Genomic DNA, 12,364 nt, shown 5'->3' with positions numbered 1-12,364 from the left:
ATAAGAAGATAGTGTATCTTACCTGCAGGGCACTGAGGTCAGACCAGGTGACATTGGGAACTGAGGTTACAGGTGTGAACAATTTGCTTGGGAAAAATGGATTGTAATGTCCCGTGGCAGAAAGGTACATTGACAGCGCCATGTTGAAGGGCAGAGTGAAGACAGGGAGGTCCCATTTGCAGAACACGGAGTTCAATGCACTTGAGAAAACTGGACTAAAAACAACAACAGAACAGAATGGAAGAATACGCATGCGAAACCTTCCAAACTCCCAATGCCCTGGAATGGAAGCCAGGTTGACAAACTGAATCTCTATACTATGGAGGGGCTTTGTTTCATTGGCAAATATGTCCCTAAAGAGTGTTGCCAAACTTTCCACGGAAAAATAAAAACAAAAATAAAAACAAACCCAAACCCAAACACACCTGGAATAAATCCTGTCATAGAATAATTCTTACATACAGTCAAAAATAAACTCTCAGCTTATTTGGCTTGTGGAAAATTATGCTCTGGGTTTGCTCACAGTGAGTTATAAATCTAGGTTTTAAAAATATTTTTGAAGTATTTAAGACATCTGAAAAGAATATTGTCTAAACAGTTAAAGCCCCTTCTGTAACCAACTTGATCATATACACCTCCCTCCCCACCAGAGGCAAACTTGATCTTGAACTTGTATACCATCTCCACGAGTCTTAGTATATTTAGTCTTGAAAAAGAAAAACAATGGTCCCAGGAAGGATGCAGGTGCTGTGGACTGGAGGAAAGAGATCTTAAACTCAGGAGGGCAGAGTTTTAAGTCCTTGAGCAGTTGAACTGTGTGGCCGAGGGCAGGGAGGTACTTTCAGTTCCCTCATCTGTAAACTGGGAGATTGGATTATATGGTCTCTGGGCCCATTTTGTTCCCTCACTTGTTGATCCAATCAAGGAGCCATCACTTTAAGGTCAGAATCCCAGGTTTCCCGAATTGGGGGAGAGGGTGAGTGACTATGTGCAGGTGATGCCTCTTGCCCTTGAGCCTTATCTTCAGAATAGGTGGGAAGTCCCTCCTGAGCAGGTTGGCCGTGCCGGCAGGTTCTCCTCCACACATCTGTGCTGCAGCCAGGGTGGGCACGCTGTCCATAGTGGGCTACACGTATCATTTGTGTGGATACTAATATTTTATATTCTGAATATACCATGGTAAGAAGGAAATGTTTGTTTTCGAAAAAGAAAAAAAGGATTTAAGACAGTGTCAACATAGAAACTAGTTTGAAGGATTTAGGGTTAAAAAAGGAATTGAATTCAGTAAAGAATTATTTTGAAGGGGACAGGCACAGGGGTTCTCAGTGAAGTCCCTGGATCAGCCACAACAGCATCATCTGGGAAGTTGTTAGAGATGCAGATTCTGAGGCCCTGCCCCAGATGGACTGAATCAGGAAGCCTGGGGGAGGGAGCAGCAGTCCGTGTTTTAACAGGCCTTGCAGGTGAGGCCGATAGTGTGCATGTTTGAGGACCACTGATGTGGGGAGTGGTTCTCAACTTTGGTTGTACTTTAGAACCTCCTGGGAGCCTTCAAACTCCCAATGTCCTGGAAATACCCCAGACCAATTACATCAGAATCTTGTGGGGGGGGGTGGCTGTGAGGTGTGTGTGGAGACCACACGCATCGGTGTGTTTGAATGTTTCCAATAGACATATCCTGAATCTAAATTTAAAAAGATATTTTTCTAAGGATTGTGTTATATACATACCATAAAATTTACCATTTAAACCATTTTAAAGCATTCAGTTTAGCGGCATTAAGTACATTCACATTGTTATACAACTATTACCGCCATCCATTCACAGAACATTTTTCATTTTGCAAAACAGAAACTCTGTACTCCCTAAATAATAACTTCCCCCATTGCCTTCTTCCCCTATACATTTTTCAAAAAGGCATTTCGAAAACCAGGTACAACTTACCAAGTCATGGACATAGCAGATACAGGGAATAATAGCCACCAGAAATAGTTTCCCTTGTCTGAAAAGACAGCCATGAGGATTCCCACCAGGGTGGCATTGTAGCCCTGGAGCCCTGCTGCAATGGCGGACCTGTGGGCAAAAGGCACAGCTTGGACAGCTTCCAGGAGGATGTTGGCTGGACGTGCACATAAATGACACTTGTAACTTCCAGATAATATTTACATTTGAAAATGAGATTATATTTAGGATTTTATTGCAAAGTCTGTAGAAGCCAAATACTAATAAAAGCATGAAAAAGTAAAATATACATGGATAAAATGCAAATGTGTACATAGGACAACCCCTATAGAGGTGTCATAGCTAAAGATAGAATTCCAACATCTAGGGGAGGAAAGGGAAATCAGCAATCCAAGCTATTCTGCTTCCTTTTACCCTTTTGTTCCAAAAGTTATTATTCCTTTTAAGTCATTAGGACCTCTGACTTGAATAGAGCTTTGATGTGAAACTGTTTCCTAAGTCTGATTTTCTTGGTGAGAGATGTAAGATTCTTAAAATGTAAATTTACTTCTATGGTGTCTTTGATCTTATAAACACAGATCTTCCAACTTAGCATATATTTTCATCTTCCTGTGCTTCCATTTTGTTGTCTCCTGATATACATTTCCAAGTTATTGCAAAGAAAAACAATTACTTTTACTTGGCAAATTACTCCATTTAATTATGTGCATATTTAGCACCTAATTATTTCTTGGGTCCTTTTTGCTTCCCAGAATTTAACCTCACTTCTAAATGTTGTCCTGGGTAAGTTTCTACTCCTGGCCAAAATGGTTCCCATTTCATATTTGGGGACAAGAAGCTCCAAGTGAGAAATGGAATGATTTCTATAGAATAAGCCCCGGGGCTGACAAGCCAGGCCCCCCAGGGCTCTGAGAATTGGCACCTTGAAGGTACCCAGCATTCAAGGATGAAGTCTGTAGGAGTCACGGGTTTGCAGATGGTGAAGTGGGTGGGCGAGGTTGAACAAAGGGCCTGAGGGGGAGGTGATGTAGCAATGAGTCACGCTACAGGGCAGTACAGGATAGTGTGAAAGCTTCTCCCCGCCTGTTTGTCACTGGAGCAGGAGGCACCAGTTCAACCGCAGGGTGATATTCATCTGGGCAAGAGTATTAGAGGTGAGACTCCATGCTCAAAAGCCCTTTGTCTCCCTTAAATAATCCTTCAGGATATGTGGCAGGTGATGCAACTTGTATTGGTTTAACCCAGGAAATGATAATTGAGGCCATACCTGAGGGCAGTGGGGAGCTATGCAAGGCTTGTCCTCTCAGCAACTGACTTTCGGATTGAAGGCTTGAGTTTGATCAACAAAAAATTAACTGCAATGCCTACATGTTGTGGAATGCCACAGTTTCATCAACAGGAAGATGTGTATTCACTTAAAGCAGAATTACCTTTTTCATGTGCCCTTTAGGACTGAGGAGAGTAAAAGAGATCTGAAAACTAACCCATGTAAATATGGCTGGTCTTTTAAACCATTGATCCCCAACGTTTTTGGCACCAGGGACTGGTTTCATGGAAGGCACTTTTTCCACGGACTGGGTTGTGGGGGGGATGGTTCAGGCGATGGGGAGTGGCAGATGAAGCTTTGCTTGCTAGTCCGCCACCCACCTCCTGCTGTGTGGTCCAGTTCCTAACAGGGGGTGTTGGGGACCCCTGTTTCAAACCATACTTGATAAGGACAATGGGTCAACTTCTACTGGGGCAAAACAATGAAGAAGATTTGATATGATACAATCCTGGACCACACCTCCAAACTGGACACACTGTTTCTTGATGTGCATTAGAACAGAATTTGACCTAAGGTACAAAATCACCCTCCGTAGAGAACAAGTCAGGCTCCTTGGACCTGACGGGAAAGTGGAGCATTTTCGGACTCTCTCCCCAAGAAGCCCCTTAGGCAGTTTACAGTAAGTGTTACAGGAGCTTAGCTGTATAATGACCATCCACTGGGGATGATGCATGGATCCTGGCCACCTAGAAGACCAGCAGCCTCCCTGAAGGAACTGGTCAGGCAGGAGCCGTCTCTTCCCATGGTAGGAGTCAGCTCATCAATTCTTCAGTGGCAGATAGTTTATAAAGTACACGCTATGTTTAGCCTGACACATAGTTCAGAAGACACACTAACATTACTTAAGTCAGAACTTGCTTACTTGGAATGTATGTCAGTTTGTCTCTCTGGAAGCTGAGCTAATCTTTGCACTGTCCATGAAGAATGAATTTACTAAGCTAAGCATGGAAATAAGATATAATGGGATTAGTGGGATTTTTAAGCCACTAAAACTTTTCCTGAACCCATATTCATTTTTTGTAAATAAACAAAATGCTGATGATAAATAATTGGTCAATCATTAAAGCAGATCCCTTTGGACCCTACCCTGGGAATTACTTATAGCTTTGTTCTGGTTACCGTGTAGTGCCAGGAGCATCTGGCATCATTCAGACTGGCCGCTTATTCAGGTACCACGAATAAGAGGATATAAATGATTTCCTGACCTCTGACTAAAGGCACATATAAAGCATTCTGTGCAATAAAGGTTGTTTCTCCTGGGGAGGGTGGGGCTTTATCACTGTTGCCCAGGGTAACTGGTTGGCTCCTGTGTTCTAAGAAGCAAGAAGCGGAGGCTTGGAGGGACGCGCCTACCTGTCCTGACCGAGTAACAGGGCTGTCAGGGTGGAGACCACAGTTGCCACACAGCCACTGAGTGCCCACCAGGGGTTCTGGACCAGGAGTCCCACCAGAATCAGGATTCCGCTGATGGGGTTGCTGACAAACACCACTTGGGATATGCCCCGAAGGACCCAGTCGACGAACTGGAGCGCCTGGGGTTTGTCTGGAAGAGATGAGATGGGCAGAGCTAAGGAAACAGCGAGGCAAATGGGGCTCCTTCCCAAGTCCAGGGCCCACCCTGAGCAAAATCCCCTCTCATGAAGGTGAAGCTAATTTTTGATATTCCTTGAAGCTTTTTCTCTGAACCCTTTCCCCTTAGTGACCTTCAGATCCCTGAAAGCAACCAGTTTCTTTCCTCTCAATCCAACTGCCCCTACTAGAATCTCAGTTCCAGAAAGCATCGAATGAACTTATTTACTATGCTTAGAGGTTCAGATTCATACACCAAAGGAATGAATTACCAATAGTAAAATTTCACTTTTTAAGTACCGAAATTATAAGGAGGAACCAGGTGCCTTCCTCTGATATCAACTGGACTGCGGCCCTGACCACTATCTCCATTAAAAAAAATTTGAAGAAGTTTGCTGGTTATAAGATAAAAAGTTAAAAAAAGGGAGAGGAAAGAGATAGATAGAAGGTAAGGGAGTATAACTAAAGATATGACTAGAAGAACCAGCAAACAATTTCCCCCAAAGCCACTGCTCCAAGGGGTGGAAGCGTAAATACCTTTAAGCCAGTTGGCTAATTCTTTCATATCACCAGTTATGTAGCCAAGTGCCTTGGGGAGGCATCTTCTCTTGCGAACTGGTGGACCCTGATTTCCACCCTGGTCCAGTTTAACCACAGTGGGGCTGTCCTCCATGGATAGCTCTTCCTCTGGCTCCTTAAGGAAAGAACAGAGCTCATAAACATCCTTTGCAGAACACTTCGGACTGGCCAGTGTGGGACCTGGTCACAGTAGCCACAGAGGATGAGTTTAAAGGCACTTTATCTGGACCATGACATCCCATGGAACTAAGAAAACACCATTTTCCTCTTGAAATGTTGTCACGGAGATTATTACCAAGACCCAAACCCCATACTACTTTTGTCATCACTCTTTTCAATGCCACCACGAAAAAAGGTTGTGGTCTTTAATTTCATAAGGTTCAGTTTTTAGCTCAACAAATATCTATTGAGCACCTATATCCTACACTCAAAGAGCTCAGTCTAGTGGGAAAGACTGAAAAATAGTTAATTTCAATGTAAGGAGTCAGATAATGATATAGAAATAGCTAAGATAAGTACTTAAGCTTCTTGCCGCCAATGAAAGGAGCCAGATGTCAGGTTACAGACCAATCAGCTACTTTCCAAGACAAGCAGCCATTTTAAATTAAATTTTTATTTTACAAAAAAGAGTTTTGTTTTTAAAAGTTTGAAAGAGAAGAAATGTTTACAAAACAGTGTGTGTGTGTTAACACAGCCTAAGAAAACCGCCTCTTACTCACTCTCCAAGTCAAAGATTGCTTGACTATGTCGTCACATCAGGCAACTGCCTCAGATATTCTTTATTTTTGGAATTTGTTATTTAAATGTTTAAAGACTGGAAAAATAATATTCCACAAAGGTGTAGAAAATGGGAAAGGTGGAGGCGGACCAAGCTGTTGAAAACCAAAGAATTACAATTTAAGAATTTTATGCTATGGGGCTTCCCTGGTGGTGCAGTGGTTGAGAGTCCGCCTGCCGATGCAGGGCACACGGGTTCGTGCCCCGGTCCAGGAAGATCCCACATGCTGCAGAGCGGCTGGGCCCGTGAGCTATGGCCGCTGAGCCTGCGCGTCCGGAGCCTGTGCTCCGCAATGGGAGAGGCCACAACAGTGAGAGGCCCCTCGTACCGCAAAAAAAGAAAAGAATTGTATGCTATAAGAATGTACAGGGCATACTTACAGTAAGCATGCCTTGGGGAAATACTAACAGTATAACCGTGACTGGTGCTCACTGTGAGACTCTTCACTTCTCATGATAAGTGTTAATAGGACTAAGCACCAGCATCAACAGAAGTATGGTACCCTGTAGACAAAAATGGTTTTATGGTGCCGATGCTAGATATAAAAGAATACCAATGATGTCGTCCCAGAAACAGGCAAAGGGAGAAAGACAATGGCAAAACTACCTTGAGTTTGCAAGGAAGCAAGGAGCACAGCCAGGCCAGTGTGAAGCAGGGGAACACCAAAACCATCAGACCCCAGAAGGCACAAGTGTGGAATGTGGAAGCCACAGGCACGTAAGACATGACCAAGGAAACACCCCAAACTCGTGCAGTTAAACCAGCTCGTCTTCTCTCTGTGGCCAGGCTGTGAATAAGGGGTTCTCGTGGCTATTTTTGGTCCTATCGTTGTTCCATTTACCATAGCCAACAAATGGCTATTAACAGATAATAAAAGTTATGGCTTTCTAAATTTTTATTTTTTCCAATCCAGATTTTAGTTTTGGCTTCTATTAATCCCAGTACAGAAATCAGTGTAACATTTTTTATTGAGTCACAATTATACTTCAATTGTATTATTTCATTGCCCAACTAACCATTCTGCTTTTGAACAGTGGCCAACCATTCCAGAAAGTAGAAGCTGTTCATGCAATGCATTCTAGACCAAGGTCATTTTGTCTTGGCAAAATAGTGATAGAAACTAGCATTTGTGAGACTGCCAATGAACATTAGCATTAAGAAATTCTTAAACTGAAAACTGCTGGAGGTCAGGAACCAAAACTAAGTCTATATGGAATTCAGCTGGCCCCAAAGTTAAACAAGGAAAACTGTTTGAATTATTAAGCAACTGTGAAAAATTGGATTTTATTTCATAATCTAAGTGATGACTATCATTTATTTTTATTTATCTCCCTCTTTAAACATCATAACTGAAAATATTGCTTGGAAGGCCCTTTCCTCAGCTACAGTGACCCCATTCTCAAAGCCATGCATCTTATAAGAGGCATCAGGCTCCAGTCCAGGCAATGACAAGAAATTGCCTTGAGTTGCTGTGACTGAGTAGATCTGGCCCTACAGAGGCAGCACCAAATGAAAACATTAACGTGGACATTTCCCATCAAGTACAGAAACAGGTATATGGGTTATTCCAGGGTGAACAAATTCATGTTCTCAAAATTTCCAGCATTTATTTATTCATTTTAGAGGGTTTTAAATACATCATCACCTCAGAGATTTTAGAGATAACAAATATGAAACCTGATATTCTAACTGGCCAGACATGACTGAGAACCTGACTGGCCAGAGTTCCCTGCCTAGCCACCCGAAGTTGGATAAAGATTGAATCATTTATCTGAATCCACAGCCCAATGTATAGAAGGCTTGCTGTGCTTTGTCTTTCCAGTATCCACATATTGGGGTAGGTTGTGTGGTTGCCATGTCCTAGAGAGAGGGGTCTTCTCATGAGTTGAGCAGACAGCTGCTGCTGTGGCCGAACCCCCCAGGAACCATTTATTCTGAAATCCTGAATACTCTGGAGCCCTGGGAACCCTGACTACTTGCTCCAGAACTTAGGCATGAGAATTGGTTATGAGAAACCAGTAACTTAAAGGTTGTGGTTCACCCTAGAATTTTATCATGCTAGACTGTTTGCATTTCTTTAGGGAACTTTAAGAATCCACACATCCTAATTGGAAAGGCAATGCAAGGTGATAAAGCAGGAACTTAAACTGATGCTCAAGCTTCTCAAATCTAAGTAGGTCATTAAATTTCAACTAAAAAGACAGGACCAGAAAATAAAAGGAAAAAACTCTATAAAATAGGAGGAGCATAAGTTAAAAATCCCAGACTACTTTTTCCTCGCTTTTCCAAGGTTGTCAAAACTCTGCAGCACAAAGGTCCAGCATCCAACCCCAAATGAGTGTCTTGTGACTTTCTTGACCAAGACCCCTGTGCATCTGGCTCAGCCCAAGCTGCACTGTTCAGCAGAGCATGAGGACCCACTTCCCAGGCTCTGTTCAGAAAAGACACAGCAGAGTCACAGAGAGAAGCTGCACAAAGGTAGCATACCTGTTCTGGTGGCCCATGGGCCAGGGCCAAGCTTAGCCAGGGGAAGCCTCTGCGTGCTGCCTCACCAGCTTTTTTTCCAAAAGGGTCCCTCCAAAGAGGACCAGGAGGGGCGTCACCAGCGGCGCCAATCAAAGACCGTCCATTCATCCTTCCTTTCTTTCCATACATGACAAAGGGCAAAAATAGATGAATCAGCAGGATTCGTGCCCTGGCTGTGGTGCGAAATGCAAGGTAGAGAGAGGCAGGAGCTCTCCCAGGGAGTTCCTGGGGAGAGGAGATCTTAACAGAGAAGGCCAACTTCTCCATAAACAAGAGCTCCATCAGCAAAGAGAGACGATGAGCTGACTGCAGACATTGAATGTTCATTTTACTTCACTTAGAACAAAAGAAAAATATGGCAAATCATCCTGCACAGAGACCTATGCATAGATTTTGTTCTGCTGCGTTTCTCCACTATCAGGAAGCTGACAGATCTGAAGCCTGTTCCAGAAGGAGGGGTGGGCTCAGGCTCTGAAACACTTCAGGCAAACTGTTAGGGCTCCATCTTGGGGGTCAAAGCCAATGCCAAAATTTCCCTCAGCCTTGATCTTTACAAATGTGAGAAGGAGAAGGTCTGGTATGGGTTCTATTTTCTGTGATAAGATGCTAGCCACACTTTGTATGCATAGCAAAAGCCCAGTCTAAGAAACTGCTAAATGACATTGTTCCCCCCTTGTATCTGAATAGGAATTGTTAAAAATTGGACATCGCCTTGTTTATAAGAAACAATTCTTAGTTGAATTCAACAAGTGTGGCAACTTTTTGTTTCCTTTTTTTTTTTTATTAAAAAAAAACTTCCATCACATCCAAGGACAGTACTCTTCCTTCAGAGGTCCCAGGAAAGTCGTAGGTGTGGTATTTCTTTATTTTTTTTCTTCCTCTTTTATTTAATTTTTACTTTCTTCTACTGGCTTGGTTTAAAATCTGAAAATTTACATTCTACTAGAGTGACTCAGAAAAATCCACAACCGTGGAAAATATTACTGACATTTCTTAGGAAAAAACTGTGTATGTGTATGTTTATCCATGGTTAAACAATCTGGCAAATACCTGACCAGGGGGTTGCATTATGTATATTTTTGTTTGATAAAGAACAACATGCAGAAACCCAATTGTAGGGCACTCATACACAATTTTAAAAAAAAGAAAGAATGAATGAAATAAAAAGGAGAGAAAGAGGGCTTCCCTGGTGGCACAGTGGTTGAGAGTCCGCCTGCCGATGCAGGGGACACGGGTTCGTGCCCTGGTCCGGGAAGATCCCACATGCCGCGGAGCGGCTGGGCCCGTGAGCCATGGCCGCTGAGCCTGCGCGTCCGGAGCCTGTGCTCCGCAATGGGAGAGGCCACAACAGTGAGAGGCCTGCATACTGCAAAACAAAAACAAAACAAAAAAAAAAAAGGAGAGAAAGAGACAGGTAGGACTGTCACATTCCCCTTTTACATTTCCCCACCACCAAAATCACCACATCTTGGAGAATGACATCCTTGAGCTCAACAATGATATTTTCTTAGCCAAGAGAGAGAGGGAAAAAGTTGAGAGCGTATAATTTGAGGCTTCATTTTATAGAAGGGAAAACTGGGGTCCAGAGTGGGGACCATCCACGTTCACTCAGCAGGGTCAGCCTTATGGAATAGGTAAGCCCTGGTGGCTCTTTGTCTTCCGGGCTGGAGCCACACACATTGATGCCCCCAAGATTCTATTCAAGTCAACACACAGTGAAGGAGCAGCTTCTGAATGCCGGGATGTAAGGGGCGTTAGGGCTCAGTGACACAGTAGACACAGCCTGTCTTCATGGCCTCCCTGACATAACCCTGGGGAAGGAGTGTTGAACAGCAGCAAAGGGCTCTGCTACGCCTGGTTTCACCCCATGCCCTTGCCCGAAGCAGTGACTCTTCTGACAAACATCTCACCGTGCCTCAAAGTAAGCCTCACTCTCCTGCATCGCTGACATATCTACAACAAGGCCTATATGTGCTGAAGGTAACATCCCAAGAATGTTCTGGAAGCTGCACCCGATGAGCTTACAGCAGGAGTTAGAAAACACTTTTCATAGCCCAGATCACTAGTGCAACAAAGCAGTACTCATCATTCTGAAATATCAAGATTTCAGCTCAACTACATTCCTTGTTTTATTACAGGAAGTACAGCTCATTCTATTGTCAACATACATTAGAAATTTGTACAATTAGAGAGCCCTGAAAGTTGTTAATTTTCTATGCCTCAAGTATCACTTTTAAAAATAATACAAAGTTTTGGATAGAGATATAGAAGAAAGCATATAAAGATTCATGCTCTATCACACATAAGAGAATTTTCAGCATTGACATTTATCTGATACTTACAGTAATCTTTATTTTAGGTAGTTTTTGATTCTAAGCAGTGGGAGGTGCTCAGGTTTCTCTAAAGCTGTAATCAGAAACAAAGGAAATGCTGTCAGCTATCCTGTCTCCTGATTAAAACACTTCTCTCCTCAGAACATACTCCCTAGAAGCCTTGAGGTCTGAATTCCACATCAGAAAGGGTAGCTGCAAAGAAGCTGCCAAATTTGTGCCTGTAGTGGGACTGACTCGTTCTCCCAATGGGTGTTCCAGCACCCTCCCTCCAGCACGACAGCACATAAAACCATAGTTGGAAAGGGCCATTCCCAGTACCCACTTTTTTTTTTTGAGTCGGATTGATACATCTCCAATTTTACTTATTTCAAAAACACAGCCTGAAACTCCTATAGAGTGTCGGTGAGCTGAGTCCTTTAGCACCTCAAGTGGACTCCTTGCTGAAACCCTCTTCCACACGAACTCCGGTGGAAGAAATCACGCTGTAGTTTGATCCACCTGCTGTAGAAACCATGAACCAAGACGCTGCTTGCAAGCGTCCAGGAAGAAGCCCATGGTTTGGGTAAATGGCTTTCTAGTATACCAGAACTCTGTCTTTGCTGCTTTTACTCAGTTCCAATCATCTGAACATATTTCTCCATTAAAAAAAGAAAAGCGAAAAAGAGCAAAAAGTAGAGAGGTCTAAGAAGACAACCCCCCGATAAGGAACAGTTAGAAACGAACAGAGATGAGAGTACTCACACTGCAGCTGGCTTCCTGGGCAGAAGGCACTGGCTGATAAAGCCCTGCTGGGCTCTATTAAAAGGGAGGTGCTTAAGAGGAGGGTGCTAGGGGAGGCACCCAGCACTTTGATACTCAGAACCCACTCTGCATATCTGTGCTTCTTTTTTCCTCCTCCCACTTCAGGCACCAGGGCCAAAGTACTGCCGAGCAACTGGCCCCCTGTCCCGTGCCTTCTGTCTGTCTGTCTCTGTTCTTGATTGGGTGCCAGCAGCTTTGCCATCGTTTCTGCGGGCTCCCAGGTCTTTGTCCAGCAGCAATCCTGCTCACGCTCATTGTTGTCTTCCCGGTGCTGTTTCCTCTACCCTGAGATATTCTGGGGAGGATTTGTAACTGAAAAGGATCAACAAGTGTCACTCAAACTAAAAACTGAGAGACACGTTGCTACACAGTAGACTCTGGAGCTAAGCATCGGCTCCTGGGGTGGAATGTTCTCTCAGACTTGACGTGGCTTCTGCATAGGTGTAGGAATCCAGCAAAGCCTTGCAGAGTGTGGTGCGAGCGTGGGGG

General features: G+C 43.7%; 1 protein-coding gene across 3 annotated transcripts in view; it reads right to left on the bottom strand.

Annotated features, from left to right (window-relative positions):
* SLC14A1 (solute carrier family 14 member 1 (Kidd blood group)) overlaps window positions 1-11,868 on the bottom strand; it is a 23,401-nt gene extending 11,533 nt beyond the window's left edge. Inside the window, exons 1-7 of one of the 3 annotated variants that reach the window (XM_024734717.1) lie at window positions 11,816-11,868; window positions 11,084-11,147; window positions 8,703-8,858; window positions 5,396-5,552; window positions 4,643-4,832; window positions 1,945-2,073; window positions 23-215 (exon numbers count right to left, since the gene is read on the bottom strand). In XM_024734717.1, the coding sequence (XP_024590485.1) occupies window positions 23-215; window positions 1,945-2,073; window positions 4,643-4,832; window positions 5,396-5,552; window positions 8,703-8,849 (816 nt within the window). In that variant the 5' untranslated portion in view covers window positions 8,850-8,858; window positions 11,084-11,147; window positions 11,816-11,868. The remainder of the gene's footprint in view (window positions 1-22; window positions 216-1,944; window positions 2,074-4,642; window positions 4,833-5,395; window positions 5,553-8,702; window positions 8,859-11,083; window positions 11,148-11,815) is intronic. The other 2 variants (XM_024734718.1, XM_024734719.1) reach the window with 2 other exon arrangements.
* Between the last annotated feature and the right edge of the window lie 496 nt (window positions 11,869-12,364).

The sequence above is a fragment of the Neophocaena asiaeorientalis genome, unplaced genomic scaffold (assembly GCF_003031525.2).
Source record: "Neophocaena asiaeorientalis asiaeorientalis breed wild unplaced genomic scaffold, Neophocaena_asiaeorientalis_V1.1 scaffold322, whole genome shotgun sequence".
Lineage (NCBI taxonomy): Eukaryota > Metazoa > Chordata > Mammalia > Artiodactyla > Phocoenidae > Neophocaena > Neophocaena asiaeorientalis.
Note: the sequence above shows the minus strand (reverse complement) of the source record. Positions and strands in the feature narration are given on the sequence as shown.